This window comes from Centropristis striata, chromosome 6, assembly GCF_030273125.1.
Source record: "Centropristis striata isolate RG_2023a ecotype Rhode Island chromosome 6, C.striata_1.0, whole genome shotgun sequence".
Classification (NCBI taxonomy): domain Eukaryota; kingdom Metazoa; phylum Chordata; class Actinopteri; order Perciformes; family Serranidae; genus Centropristis; species Centropristis striata.
The window spans coordinates 2545472-2558916 of NC_081522.1; the positions used below are offsets into that span (position 1 = coordinate 2545472).

At 35.3% G+C, this 13445-nt stretch overlaps 1 protein-coding gene across 1 annotated transcript in view; it reads left to right on the forward strand.

The window, feature by feature from the left end:
* The first annotated feature begins 2105 nt into the window (after positions 1–2105).
* Positions 2106–13445, forward strand: part of hydin (HYDIN axonemal central pair apparatus protein) — a 163501-nt gene continuing 152161 nt past the window's right edge. Inside the window, exons 1-4 of the mRNA XM_059334390.1 lie at positions 2106–2235; positions 4787–4882; positions 6487–6612; positions 12711–12830. Coding sequence (XP_059190373.1) covers positions 4814–4882; positions 6487–6612; positions 12711–12830 — 315 coding nt within the window. The 5' untranslated portion in view covers positions 2106–2235; positions 4787–4813. The remainder of the gene's footprint in view (positions 2236–4786; positions 4883–6486; positions 6613–12710; positions 12831–13445) is intronic.

The window sequence follows — 13445 nt, forward strand, 5'->3', positions numbered from 1 at the left end:
GCGTGACCTTTGTGAGTTGTTTCTGAAAGCCAGTGACAAGGCTCAGAGAACGAAGTCACACAAAGCAGGGCTCAGTTCAGCAGTGCTGTAAAGTTTAATAAGACACGCAAGAGTATTTATCATCATCACAATTTTTCATTAATTTACACAATATGTAAGAGAGGGGCATTGGAGAAAAGGAGGATTGTTCAAAGTCAGGGAATTAGACACAGAGAAATTATGAGACACAATGAAAAAGGCTAGGTTCAGAGTTTATTAGAATGGCATGTAGCAGATTCATGACACATTACTACTTCATCATTCACTCACACTAAGCAGTGGGACAGAATAAATATGAATACATTTCAGTCAGTGACAATACTGAGAAAAAAAAGACATTGGCAAATGGGGCCTGTGGGGAAAAAATGTATCAGTGGTGATCAGCGTCAAAGATTAGTAACCTTTGTAAAATATCAGTTCAAATAAATGTGTCATGAACACAGTCAGCCCAGAGGGTTAAGTGGATTTGTAAAGTCCTGCCCTGTCACCATGCTCACTGGGCTTTCAAATCCCCTTTGTAGTCCAACTTGTCCTTATAATAACCCTCTTGAACACACACCCAGATGCACACACAGTGCTCAATTAGTGTTGGTTTTGTCAGTGTGCGTGTTTGTGTGCATGTGTGTGTGCATGCATGCATGCATGCGTGTGTGTGTGTGTGTGTGTGTGTGTGTGTGTGTGTGTGTGTGTGTAAGGCTGAGAAAGTCAGAGTTGGACGAGTTAATTTTTGAAATAAAAGATGTAATGATAATTTTTTCTGTTTATTATTTCTATTGCAGGCTGATAGAGACATTACATCATCAACCGTAGATTATACAGGGATGTTAGATTGGCAGAAAGTTACTGTCATTAATTAAGATAAAGATATTCCCATAATAGCCCCACAATGGAAAAATTCAAACTATGCATTTTACTCACCCCTTTAACACCAGTTTACACACACCAACCATTTCACTAAATGACTGCAGACCAAATTGTACTTTCAGTGAGACAGATGAAGAAAAGCTGCTTGAATTTGATTGAAGGTCAAATTCCATGTCAAACATAAAACATTTTTTAAAAGTTTAAATCATAAATATAGTATTCACAGAAATACTTATGAGTACAGTAGTAGCATTTCCATTTGATTTAACTTCATATGACAACTTCCACTCCACTAAACATTTTAGGGGGAAGTATTGTAATATTGTAGGTATTGAACATTTTCTGAATTAAGATAAAGATTATCCATAAAACATGATCATCCAAAAAATAAAAAAGACTGTTATACTACCGGTCAAAAGTTTAAGAACACCCCAATTTTTCTATTTTTTATTGAAATTCGAGCAGTTCAAGTCAAATGAACAGCTTGAAAGGGTCCAAAGGTAAGTGGTGAACTGCCAGAGGTAAATAAAAAAAGGTAAGCTTAACCAAAACTGAAAAATAATGTACATTTCAGAATTATACAAGTAGGCCTTTTTCAGGGAACAAGAAATGGGTTAACAACTTAACTCTATGGAGTCTTGGGCTATTTTGTCCATTTTTGAATTATTTTCATGTCTTTTTTTGTCATTTTGTGTTTGTTTTTGTCATTTTGTGTCTTTTTTTTCCATTTTGTGTCTTTTTTAGTCCTTTAGTCCAACATAAAATGTGATTTTGAATCTTTTTTTTATTTTCAAAACACTATCAAGCTCAATAAAGACTTTTAAATGTTGCAAATGTGCATTAATTTCAGAGTACACTGAGACATTAAACTGCATTATTTTCAATTAAATTCTGGAAAAGTTGGTGTGTTCTAAAACTTTTGACCAGTAGTGTACATAAATTACATAAAGTGTTTAATCCACAGCAAACTGTGAAACAATGACAGGATATATTTCTTTTAAACTTTTTAAAGTCTTGTAGAGTTGTAACTGACTCTTCAGAAAACGGCATTACCTTGGTTCTTTCTTAATACTTGTTTTAATAAATAGATCTGTATGTTTCATTTTGGGAGACAACTCTACATAACAGCATCATATCCACAGCAGTCTCGTCACTGCCGCAGTAACCAATCAGAAAGCAGTTTACTGGGAGGTCATTGTATGTGTGTTGCCATGGCAACAAAACGTAACAAAGTTGTACAGCCTAAATGAACACCGCTTATTCACCTACGAAGAGCTTATTTTACTTTATCTTTTCATGTTTTTCTCAGTGTCACAACAGCAACTTTAACGGGTAAGTTTACTTTAGTTTAGTTTAAAGATTTTACAGTCAAATGTAACGTTTAAGAGACTCGAAACGACTAAACAGTTTGTTTAAAGACAATCGGCAAGGCAAAGTAACGTTATTTTCTAGCTAGAGCGAGCTAACAATACTGTCTTTGTATATTACACATTATAAATAATATAAGTATAATACACATTATAAGCAGAGTTAATTTCCTACAAAAATAGCAAACTAAGAAAATAAGAAAATAAGAAAACTTAACGTTACCTAACGTTACTTAGGTTCCTGTTAGCCTAAATTAACGTTATATAAGCATTAATAGTTAGTAGTAGTAACTTTAGTTTCATCAAGGAAAATCAACGTCTTTGATTATCGCATTAACCCTTCCTGAGGAAGGAAGAAGAGGGAAGGACGCAAAGGGAAGTAAAAAAGGATGGAGGAAAGAAGGAAGGAAAGAAAGAAGGATGGAGGAAGGAAAGAAGAGAGGAGGAAAGGGAGAAAGAATGGAAAGGAGAGAGAAAGGAAGGAGGATGGAGGAAAGTAAGGGGAGGAGGAGAAGAAAGGAAGGAAAAAATAAAGAAGGAAGGAGGGAGGCAGGAAGGAAAGAGGGCAGAAAGGAAGGAGGAAGGAAGGAAAGAGGGCAGAAAGGAAGGAGGAAGGAAAGAAAGGAGGGAAGGAAAGGGGGGCGAGGGAAGGGAAGAAGGAAGGAGGATAGAGGAAGGGATGGAGGCGGGAGGGATGAAAGAAGGAAGGAAGGAAGGAGGAAAGGAGAGGAAATCAGGAGGAAGGAAAGAAGAGAGAAAGGAAAGGAGATAGCGGAAGGAGGAAAGAAAAGAAGGGAAGGAGGGAGGAAAGGAAGGAAAGAAAGAAAGGAGGGGCGAGGGAAGGAAATAAGGAAGGAGGATAGAGGAGGGAGGAAAGAAGGAAGGAGGAAAGAAGAGAGGAAGGCAGGAGGAGGGAGGAAAGTAAGGGGAGGAGGAGAAGAAAGGAAGGAAAAAATAAAGAAGGAAGGAGGGAGGCAGGAAGGAAAGAGGGCAGAAAGGAAGGAGGAAGGAAGGAAAGAGGGCAGAAAGGAAGGAGGAAGGAAAGAAAGGAGGGAAGGAAAGGGGGGCGAGGGAAGGGAAGAAGGAAGGAGGATAGAGGAAGGGATGGAGGCGGGAGGGATGAAAGAAGGAAGGAAGGGAGGAGGAAAGGAGAGGAAATCAGGAGGAAGGAAAGAAGAGAGAAAGGAAAGGAGATAGCGGAAGGAGGAAAGAAAAGAAGGGAAGGAGGGAGGAAAGGAAGGAAAGAAAGAAAGGAGGGGCGAGGGAAGGAAATAAGGAAGGAGGATAGAGGAGGGAGGAAAGAAGGAAGGAGGAAAGAAGAGAGGAAGGCAGGAGGAGGGAGGAAAGAAGGAATAGTCAAAACAGATTGGGTCAATTTGACCCGGACGGACGACAGGAGGGTTAAGTATAAAAATGGGCAACTAATTACGGCTATTGCTTCATTACATTACATTATATTACATTACATGTCATTTAGCAGACGCTTTTGTCCAAAGCGACTTATAATAAGTGCATTCAACCTGATGGTACTAGACATAGACCATAGGAATCAAGTAAGTACAGAACTTTAAGAGCTAACTGTCATCACTAAAGGAGTGCTATATGTTAACCCTATAAAGCCTGAACCACTAAATAATTGCCAGAAAATTCTCCTTTTTTTTTTAAACTGGAGTGTTTATTGAACCTGCTGACAGGTAATTAACAAAAAAATCTAACAACAATAGGCATATATGATTTTAATTTGTGTCATATTTGATACATCAGTTCTTTTTGTGCAATTTGTTGCTCACCGTTTGTTCTTGAACTAACAAAAACATATAAAACCCAACATTTTTAACCTTTTAAGACTTTACTTCCTTTCAACATTTTCCTCAAACATACAAAATATTTTTTTCCATATAACACAACATCGTACATCTGCTGATATGAAGTTTTCACGCAGCAATGACTGATCCACCAGTGGAACCTGCATATAAATTTTGCTACATCTTGTATTTTTGTGCAATTTGTTGCTCAGTTTTTTTTTCTTCAACACATGTATACATCAGGTTTTTCAGGAAAAAAATATCACACTGATGATGTATGGGTCTCAAAAACTTGTGTATCAAATATGATACAATTGGCTTTATGGGGTTAAAGAAGAAAAAGAAGAGAAAAGAATAAGAATTTTTTCCTCTCCTTTCCTTTCCTCTCATGGTGAGCCAGGAGAAATAAAATGAAGGGAACAGGATCTACTAGTATTTAGCTGAAGTTGAACAGTTTTGCGTAATTTAAAATGATGACAGAAGTATAGTTAGAAAAGTTTATTTCTACTTGGGGAATTGGGTATGATCTTGTGGAATGTTTCTCAGGAATGTATGTATATCTAATTTCCTTGTATTTGTTTATGTGATTGAAAACCTGAACCAATAAAAGGCTTGTTAAATGTCAAATGCATCTCCTCTCCTCTCCTCTCCTCTCCTCTCCTCTCCTCTCCTCTCCTCTCCTCTCTCTTCCATTTCCTTTTCTTTCTGCAGGTGAACGTGCTACAAAGCACAGTCAAAATGACAGCCATTCCGTTTACCTCAAGAACAAAGGGGGTGAAGAACAAAGTGCCTCTCAAGCCAAAAAGGGTAAAGAGAACATGTCATGACAACTTGTAACTTCACCGAGACTATGCAGCAAGAATTAATCAGACGTTAAAACCTGATGTTTCACATGAATTAACAGTGGACCAATTTCCTATAAACCACGTTTGTCCCATTTTCTAAAGATGCTGCTTCAAATGACAGATTGTCCTAATAATTACCTTGGCTTCTTTCAGGGAACAAAATCAATATCTTACTGCAGTCATTTGTTGGGATGACCTCAGCTCAGCAATTTTAGGGTTCTTCTTTTCTCCTTGGCTGATTTTGTCTGAACATAAAGTAGGTGACAAGATTAGGAAGTACTTCTACTTTACTTACATTTATCTCAAGTCAAAATGAGACCCACATATGTATGACTAATAATCTGTCCTTACAGTTGATCACATTGATTTCAAGTTTGCTGATAGCTAACTTTTAATCATCATACAAACCTTGTTTTGCTCATTTTAATAACAAAAGCGAAGCTTATGGATACACTTAAAAATAAAGAAATGTAAATAATTATAGTTAAATAATAGCAAAAATCAATATCCTAATTATATATATATATATATATATGTATATATAATATGTAAATAATTATAGTTAGATAATAGCAAAAATCAATATCCTAAATATATATATATTTATATATATATATATATATATATATATATATATATATGTGTGTATATATATATATATATATATATATATTTAGGATATTGATTTTTGCTATTATCTAACTAATTATTTACATTTCTTTATTTTTAATAATTCTTTATATATACATATATATATATATATATATATATATATATATATATATATATATATATATATATATATATATATATACAGTCACTATAGTAATCCTATGTATTTATCTGTCAGTTGCTAAGCATAAAGAATATCCCCAAAAATAAATAAATGAAAATGATATGAGGATAATATCTAAAATATGTAAATAAAGCAGTCTAATCATTATATCACACAGCATAATATTCAAACTTCTATGGGCCATTATGCTTTCCTTTCTTCATGTAAACACAACATGACAAGATTAGTGTTTACTCAAGCAACTTTGTTGTCTATAAATAATAGAATGAAGTGTATTATGAATACACACCTAACTGGCAGCTGTTGAATATTGCATATATAATAACCCCTGCTGTTACATTATTCATTTAGATTTCAAGCTAAAATCCTTCTGACCTAACCTTGACATGGGTTAAGTGCAGTTAGATGTTTCTTTGCTTCTGACTCACTGATAAAGAGGTGCTGGAGGATTGTGAGGAGAGGATATTAACCACAAAAAGCCGCAGATAGTCCTCACTGAAGGGGAGCTTACTAGCATTCCTTTAACAAATGAAATCATTATTGAAAATGTTCTTAATGCATGTGTCTGCACATACAGTATGTGTCATAGCTGACAGCTTTAAAGTGACAGTCCACAGCTCCAGTGCTCATTATCCTTTTTTAAACAACATCATTTTCTCTATAAGTGGTAATAATCTTGTTTGATGTAGTGCCTCATCACTATCGCTAAATATAGAGACAGGAAACAGGCTTGTGCAGTTAGCATAATAGAGCTGTTGTGTGTTTTGCAGGTGTCTCCATCCACTTACACCCAGGAGATGTTACAGTCTACAGAGGAATGCCTGGCTAATACACACAAGGTGCACCAGCCCCGGATCCTGGAACTGCTTGATATGAGCAAGACAACGCATCACAAAGTAAATACCAGCCCATGCTGTGATACCTCAATAACTTAATAATTTGTTATGCTTCCACTTTTCACAAAAAAAACTAAATTCTTATGAGAACAACCAGAATTAATGTTGCAGATGATGCAATGATAGTGAAAGGTTACAGTGCCCACGATAACTAGGATGAAAAATCAGGTTAAACATGTCATTGTGTGGTAACACTTTACAATAACCAACTAAATAATGTTTATAGATGGTTTATAAACCAATTATTAACCATTTACACACATATTTAATCGTTAAATGTTTTAAACCAATTTCTTCAAGGTATATGAATGATTTCAAAATCATCAACATACCTAATATGGTGTTAAAAATGTTAAAATGAGTGCAAAACTATTAATAAATTAATAATTATAATGTCATTGTTTGTTAATGGTAAAGTAACTATGGTAACACTTTATAATAACCATCATTTATAAATGGTAAACAGATAGTTTATTGATGTTTAATCATCATTTATAAACCGTATATAGGCCATTTATAATGGTAAACAGAAAATGTATTAATGTTGAACTATAATTCATAAATGCCAAATAGATGGTATATTAATGTCAGTTGATAGTTACGGTAACACTTTACAATAACCAACTAAATAATGTTTATAGATGGTTTATAAACCAATTATTAACCATTTACAAAGTGCTATACATATTTAATCATTAAATGTTTTCAACCAATTTATTAAAGGTATAAGAATCATTTCAAAATCATTAACATACTTAATATGGAGTTAAAAATATTAAAATGGGTGCAACTAAAACTATTTATAAACAATGAATTACAATTGAATTGTTTGTTAATGGTAAAGTAACTATAAACGTACATTAATAGACATGTTTATAATAAATATACATCTATTTGCCATTTATACATGATTAAGTTAGTTAAACATTAATAAATGATGTATTTACCATTCTAAATGGTCTATAAACAGTTTATAAATGATAATTAAACATTAATGAACTATCTGTTTACCGTTTATAAATGATGGTTATTGTAAAGTGTTACCCATTGTGTTATTTGAATTGAAACACATGCTAGATGCTGGTTTAACACCATGGATGACAGCTATGACAGCGGCAAAAGATCAAAGTACAGGAGTTTGTTATTACCATTGCCTTTTGCAGACGAGCCTCAGCTGCTGACTTTCATCTTCATGAGAATTAAACCCTAGGGAGTCTCCTATAACATTTAATGCTCCAAAAATACATTAAAATCTACAGTTTACTTTGACAACCTGTCTCCTCACTACAAAAGACTCCCAGACCACGAGGATGTATAATGAGTAAAAATAGGAAAGTGCTCCTATAAAATGTTCCCAGTGTAACTTATACTTTACCATAAAAGCATTTATGTTGTGTTTATGTTATGCTTTAGCACCAGTTACCATACTTTGTTGAACATGTGGCCAACAGGATGTGAGGTCCTGAAAATCTAATACTAATGTCAATAAAAAGATATCAGATGTCTAAATAAAGAATGAATCGGGGTGACTCATCGGAAGACACAGACAGTCAAACATCTTATTATTTCACTATAATCCCATGCATACAGAGCATGTGCTGTCTGCTAAGGTTATTTATATTGCACTGAAGCTGCTTTCCCTTAGTCAGCAGACACTAATTGATGTGCAAAGGGCAACCAATGTGACTGAATGCTCTGTACTTTTAGAATCAGGATTAAACAGGGGGCTTGGAGCAAAATGCAATCAAAAGTTTGAGAAATGTCTATGAAATTAATAAATGCCCCCTCGTCATAATTAGACTATCCATTTTTGCATCTCACCCTTTTCACATTTTTTGATTGACTTTAATATGCAAATGTAATTCTGAGTATCACCCACTGTAGGCAATTGCAGGTGATAACTGGGAGCAGAGAGCAGCAGCATCTTTTTTTCAGTTGTCCCATAAACACAGTATTATTTAAATTCTATCACTGGCCATGATGCATACATATGTTCTACATACAGGTACATCTAAAAAAAATCAACATGGTCTCACAGGAATCCGTGAAATAGCCACGGATTTGCTTAACTCAAAATCCGTGGAATAGCCACGGAATCACTCAAATTTCCGTGAAACTGACACGGATTTCGCTACAATGCAAGTTAATGACAGTCATATCCCGTGGCTATTCCAACACACAAAGTGATTATGTACATTCACTGAGTGAATATTTAGAAAATAAAACATATATTTCTCGCTAGAAATGTGATCAAAATCCATTTTTATGCAGAAAGTCAAATATATATATACATATAGATCTCCTCCATGCCACCAAGCATTAGTGCAGTAATTCATGCAAAGGGAGCCCAACCAAGTATTGAGTGTATAGAAATGAAGAGACTTTTCAGAAGCATGACATTTGTGTTTAAAATATCCTTTTTCTTTTCTTGATCTTATGTAATATTCTAATTTTCTGACACACTGAGTTTTGGCTTTTCTTTATCTGTAAGCCATAATCATCAAAATTACTAGAAATACAGGCTTGAACTATTTCACTCTTTTAGTAATGAATCTTTATAGTATACGAGTTTCACTTTCTGAAATAATTGACAAAAAATATTGAACTTTTTCATGATTTTTAGATTTTTTGAGGTGTACCTGTATACGTTTAACAAAAGAAAAACCCCTTAAGTTAACTTTAAGAGGACATATTTTCTTGGTTAAAGGAATTGTTCAACATTTTAGGAAGCATGATTTTATTTTTTCTTGCCTATAGCATTAGACGAGAACATCCATACAACTCTCACATCTGTCCGTTCATTATGAAGCTGTAGCCATCAGTCGACGCTTCATAAAAACTCAAAAGAGAGAAGCTGCTAGTCCGGCTCTGCCCGAAGATAACAAAATCCACCCAAGCAGCACCTCTAAAGCTCAGCACATATCTTTAAAAATGACAGTTTGCAATTTTACAGAGGGTCATGGTCCAGATTATGTCTTTAACAGGCTAAAAAAGTCAGCTGTTTCCACCTGTCTTCCAGTGTTTAGGCTGAGCAAAGTTAACCAGCCGCTGGTTATAGCTTCATATATAAAGCTTGGGTAAGCACTTCTCTGTAAAGGGCAAAAAAGATGACAGGATACAGTTCTCCTCTTGCAGCTCTCCGATTTCTTTCCCTCCCACCAGGATGCACCATCATATGCATGTGGTTTATATCAGCTGTTCTCAACCTTGGGGTCGGGACCCCAATTGGGGTCGCGAGATGATTTCTGGGGGTCGCCAAATCATTTTGGAAGTCAGCTCTGTCTCCACAGTGTTAAAGTGTTCATGTGTTTTCGTCTTGTTTTTGTCATTTTGTGGTCAATTTGTGTCTTTTTTTGGTCATTTTGTGTCTTTTTTGCTCAATTTGTTTCCTTTTTGGTCAATTTGTGTCTTTTTTTGGTCATTTTGTGTCTTTTTTTGGTCATTTTGTCTTTTTTGGTCATTTTGTGTCTTTTTTGGTCATTTTGTGTCTTTTTTTGGTCATTTTGTGTCCTTTTTTGGTCATTTTGTGTCTTTTTTGGTCATTTTGTGTCCTTTTTTGGTCATTTTGTGTCTTTTTTGGTCATTTTGTGTCCTTTTTTGGTCATTTTGTGTCTTTTTTTGGTCATTTTGTGTCCTTTTTTTGTTCATTTGTTTACCCTTTTTGGTCATTTTATTTCTTTTTTTGTGCGTGAGTGGGGGTCGCGGACAACATGCATGTGAAATTGGGGGTTGCGACTCAAAAAGGTTGAGAACTACTGGTTTATATAGTAACCTGTACAAGTGCATTTCAATCATCCTGATTTAAATTGTTGTTTTGATGCCATTATATTGTGGCAATTCTATGAGAATTATCATCCTGTTTTCTTTGCAAACATGTGTGCCTGTACAGAGAAGCCCTTTGAAATGACATCTTGTTATTCAAGGCTCTAGATAGCTACATAAAGATGAACTTGTATTAGCCATAGCTGTGAGCCTTTGGCTATGGTTAGTAGAAGGCTCAACAATTTCTCTCTAGCAAAGAAATGCTTTGCTAATATTGGTACGTTTAATTGTGTTTGCTGTCAGACTGTCTTTCAGACTCCTTAGTCCGTTTTCCTTTTTTGGGTTGCTTTGTTGCCAATGCTTGAATAGCAACATTTTCTGCAGAATTGTCTGCCATTAAATGAGGCTTTCACCATCTGAAGTGGTGTGCATGTATGTCTGCATATGTAGCAACTGAATGCACTCTGTCTGAAATAACCTGTTATTTGCCAGTCTCGTAACTGGCTCATTTATCAAAATCTTGAAAATAGAGCCAATAGGAGATGCAGAACATCTTGGTTTCTCCTATGTCACCTGAATTACAATATGCTGAAAGGTTACTATGTTGCAAGAGAAAAAATAATAGTTATTTCCCCAAAAATTCCCTAAGAAATTCCTTGTGAACAATCAACAACACTAATCCACAACCTAAAATAACCTGAATAATAATGCTTGTTATAGCAGATAGCAGGTAAAACAGAATGTATAAGGTTTTCCTTCACCCTTTATCAGGCAAATAACTATATTTGGTAACTTCAGGTAATATTTTGAGAAAAAAAGTTGCAAATTTACTAGATTAAAGTGGCAAATCTACAAGAAAAAAAGTCATAGATTTAAGAGATTTAAAGTGGCAAATCTGTGTGAAAAAAGTCGCAGATTTACAAGAAAAAAGTGGGAAAAAAGCAACTTTTTTTCTCCCAGATTCACCACTTTAACCCTTAATAGGACACTCATTGAAATACTTGCAAATTCCAAATTTCAACCCTAGAGAATATTGGAGGATATTACATACTGCCAGAATGTGTAAAAAAAACCAGACGAAAATAATATTTTGAGAAAAAAGTTTACGAGATTAAGTGGCAAATCTATGAGAAAAAAATGTGAAGATTTATGAGATTTAAAGTGGTGAATCTGGGGGAAAAAAGTTGCTTTGTTCCCACTTTTTTCTTGTAAATCTGCGACATTTTTCGTGCAGATTTGCCACTTTAAATCTCTTAAATTTGCGACTTTTTATCTTCTAGATTTGCCACTTTAATCTAGCAAATTTGCAACTTTTTGCTCGAAATATTACCTGAAGTTACCAAATATAGTTATTTGCCTGATAAAGGGTTAAAGAGTACAATATCACTTAATTCCAAAACAATGTGGATAACACATATTAGAGTAAATTTAGCAGGTTGACCATTTACATAAAGTTGGTAAGACATGTTTTTTAGTTGATATAACCCAGGAGTACCCATAGCCAGAAAGTCAGAGGAATGTATTGAGTGTGTAAAGTGGGTGTGTGACCAGTGGCGGTTCTACACAGGGGCCTCCAGGGGCCACTGCCCCTGTGAAGAAGCCTTTGGCCCCTGCTGTGGCCCCTGTGTCAAGTTAATAATAAAATGATCATTTTATAACAATGAACAATGGAACAATTCTAACCTTTTTTTTGTTCAAACAGTATCTCATTGTACACAAAAGGAACCCAGAATGTTACATTGTATAATAGTTTAACTCTCTGGAGTCTTATTGGGCTATTTTGTCCATTTTTGAATCCTTTCCATGTCTTTACATGTCTTTGTAAGTCATTTTGTGTCTTTTTTGGTCATTTGTGTCTTTTTTTTTTGTAATTTTGTGTCTGTTGTTGTCTTTTTTAGTTATTTTGTGTCTTTTTTTTTTGTCATTTTGTGTCTTTTTTGTTATTGGTGTCATTTATGTGTCTTTTTTGTGTCTGTTTTAGATATTTTGTGTCTTTTTTTGTCATTTTTATGTCTTCTGTGGGTTTTTTTGGTTATTCTGTCTTCTCATTTTGTGTCTTTTTTGGTCATTTTGTGTCTTTTTCAAGACATTCAAAGATTTTGAATGCTTAAATATCATCTTTCCCATTTTTTCATGTGCTAATGTGCCCCTCTGATTAAACACTGGCCCCTCCTTGGCCCCCACAGTAAAACTGGTCTAGAACCGCCACTGTGTGTGACCTTAACAACAGTAAGAAAAACAGTGATGTTCTCAGGTACATTATGACAGGGATGGTAATGAGTCCTGTATAAGTTGTGTTTTTTAGTAAATAGTTATTTTTCTTTTTTTTGTTTTAGCTGTCCTTAGTGGATATGGATCAGCCGCTTTTCCAGCCCTACCCATCTGAGCTGGTGTTCCAGAACTTCACTCCTGCACAGACCTACAGTTTACCTCTACTTCTCCACAACAATGACAAGGTGTGTGAATGAGTGATTTAATAGACAATAGTTATACAAACAACATGGCAGCTGAACTGCTGTTTCAGGCCCCATTCACACGAGGACGGTCTGAACAGAAGACGCAAAAGTGGCGTCGCGTCTTCACTTTTTATTCCTCGTTTAGACGAGCGTTTTCGGGAGGAAATCTGCTGCATACGATGACGCAAAAGTGTGTGAAATTCGATTGTATGCAGCCAGGCGGCATCACTTAAAGCGATAAGAGCATCTTTGGGCATGCAGAAGTTTTCACGCCACACATTTTCATCAGCTACTCCTTCCACAAAGTTCTCCACCATCACTAGATCTCCCAGGTCTCGTTCACAGCCGTCTGGCTCGCCTCCGACCAATTGCTGCATCCAAAATGTGATGGAGGTAATTCCAGATCCTTCTCTGTTCACTAATACTATCTGTACATATCCTGGACATTTGGTGGAAAGACTCCTGTAAGTTTATTAGAGCTGCCAGAGCAGCTTGAAGGTCCCACCATGGAAATAATCCCACGTTTGTTTATTTCCTGTCCTGGAGCATGTATGTGACGTAAACACATACGTGACGTGAGCAGATCAGATCAGAGTTTTGTGTCTTGTCAGTGTA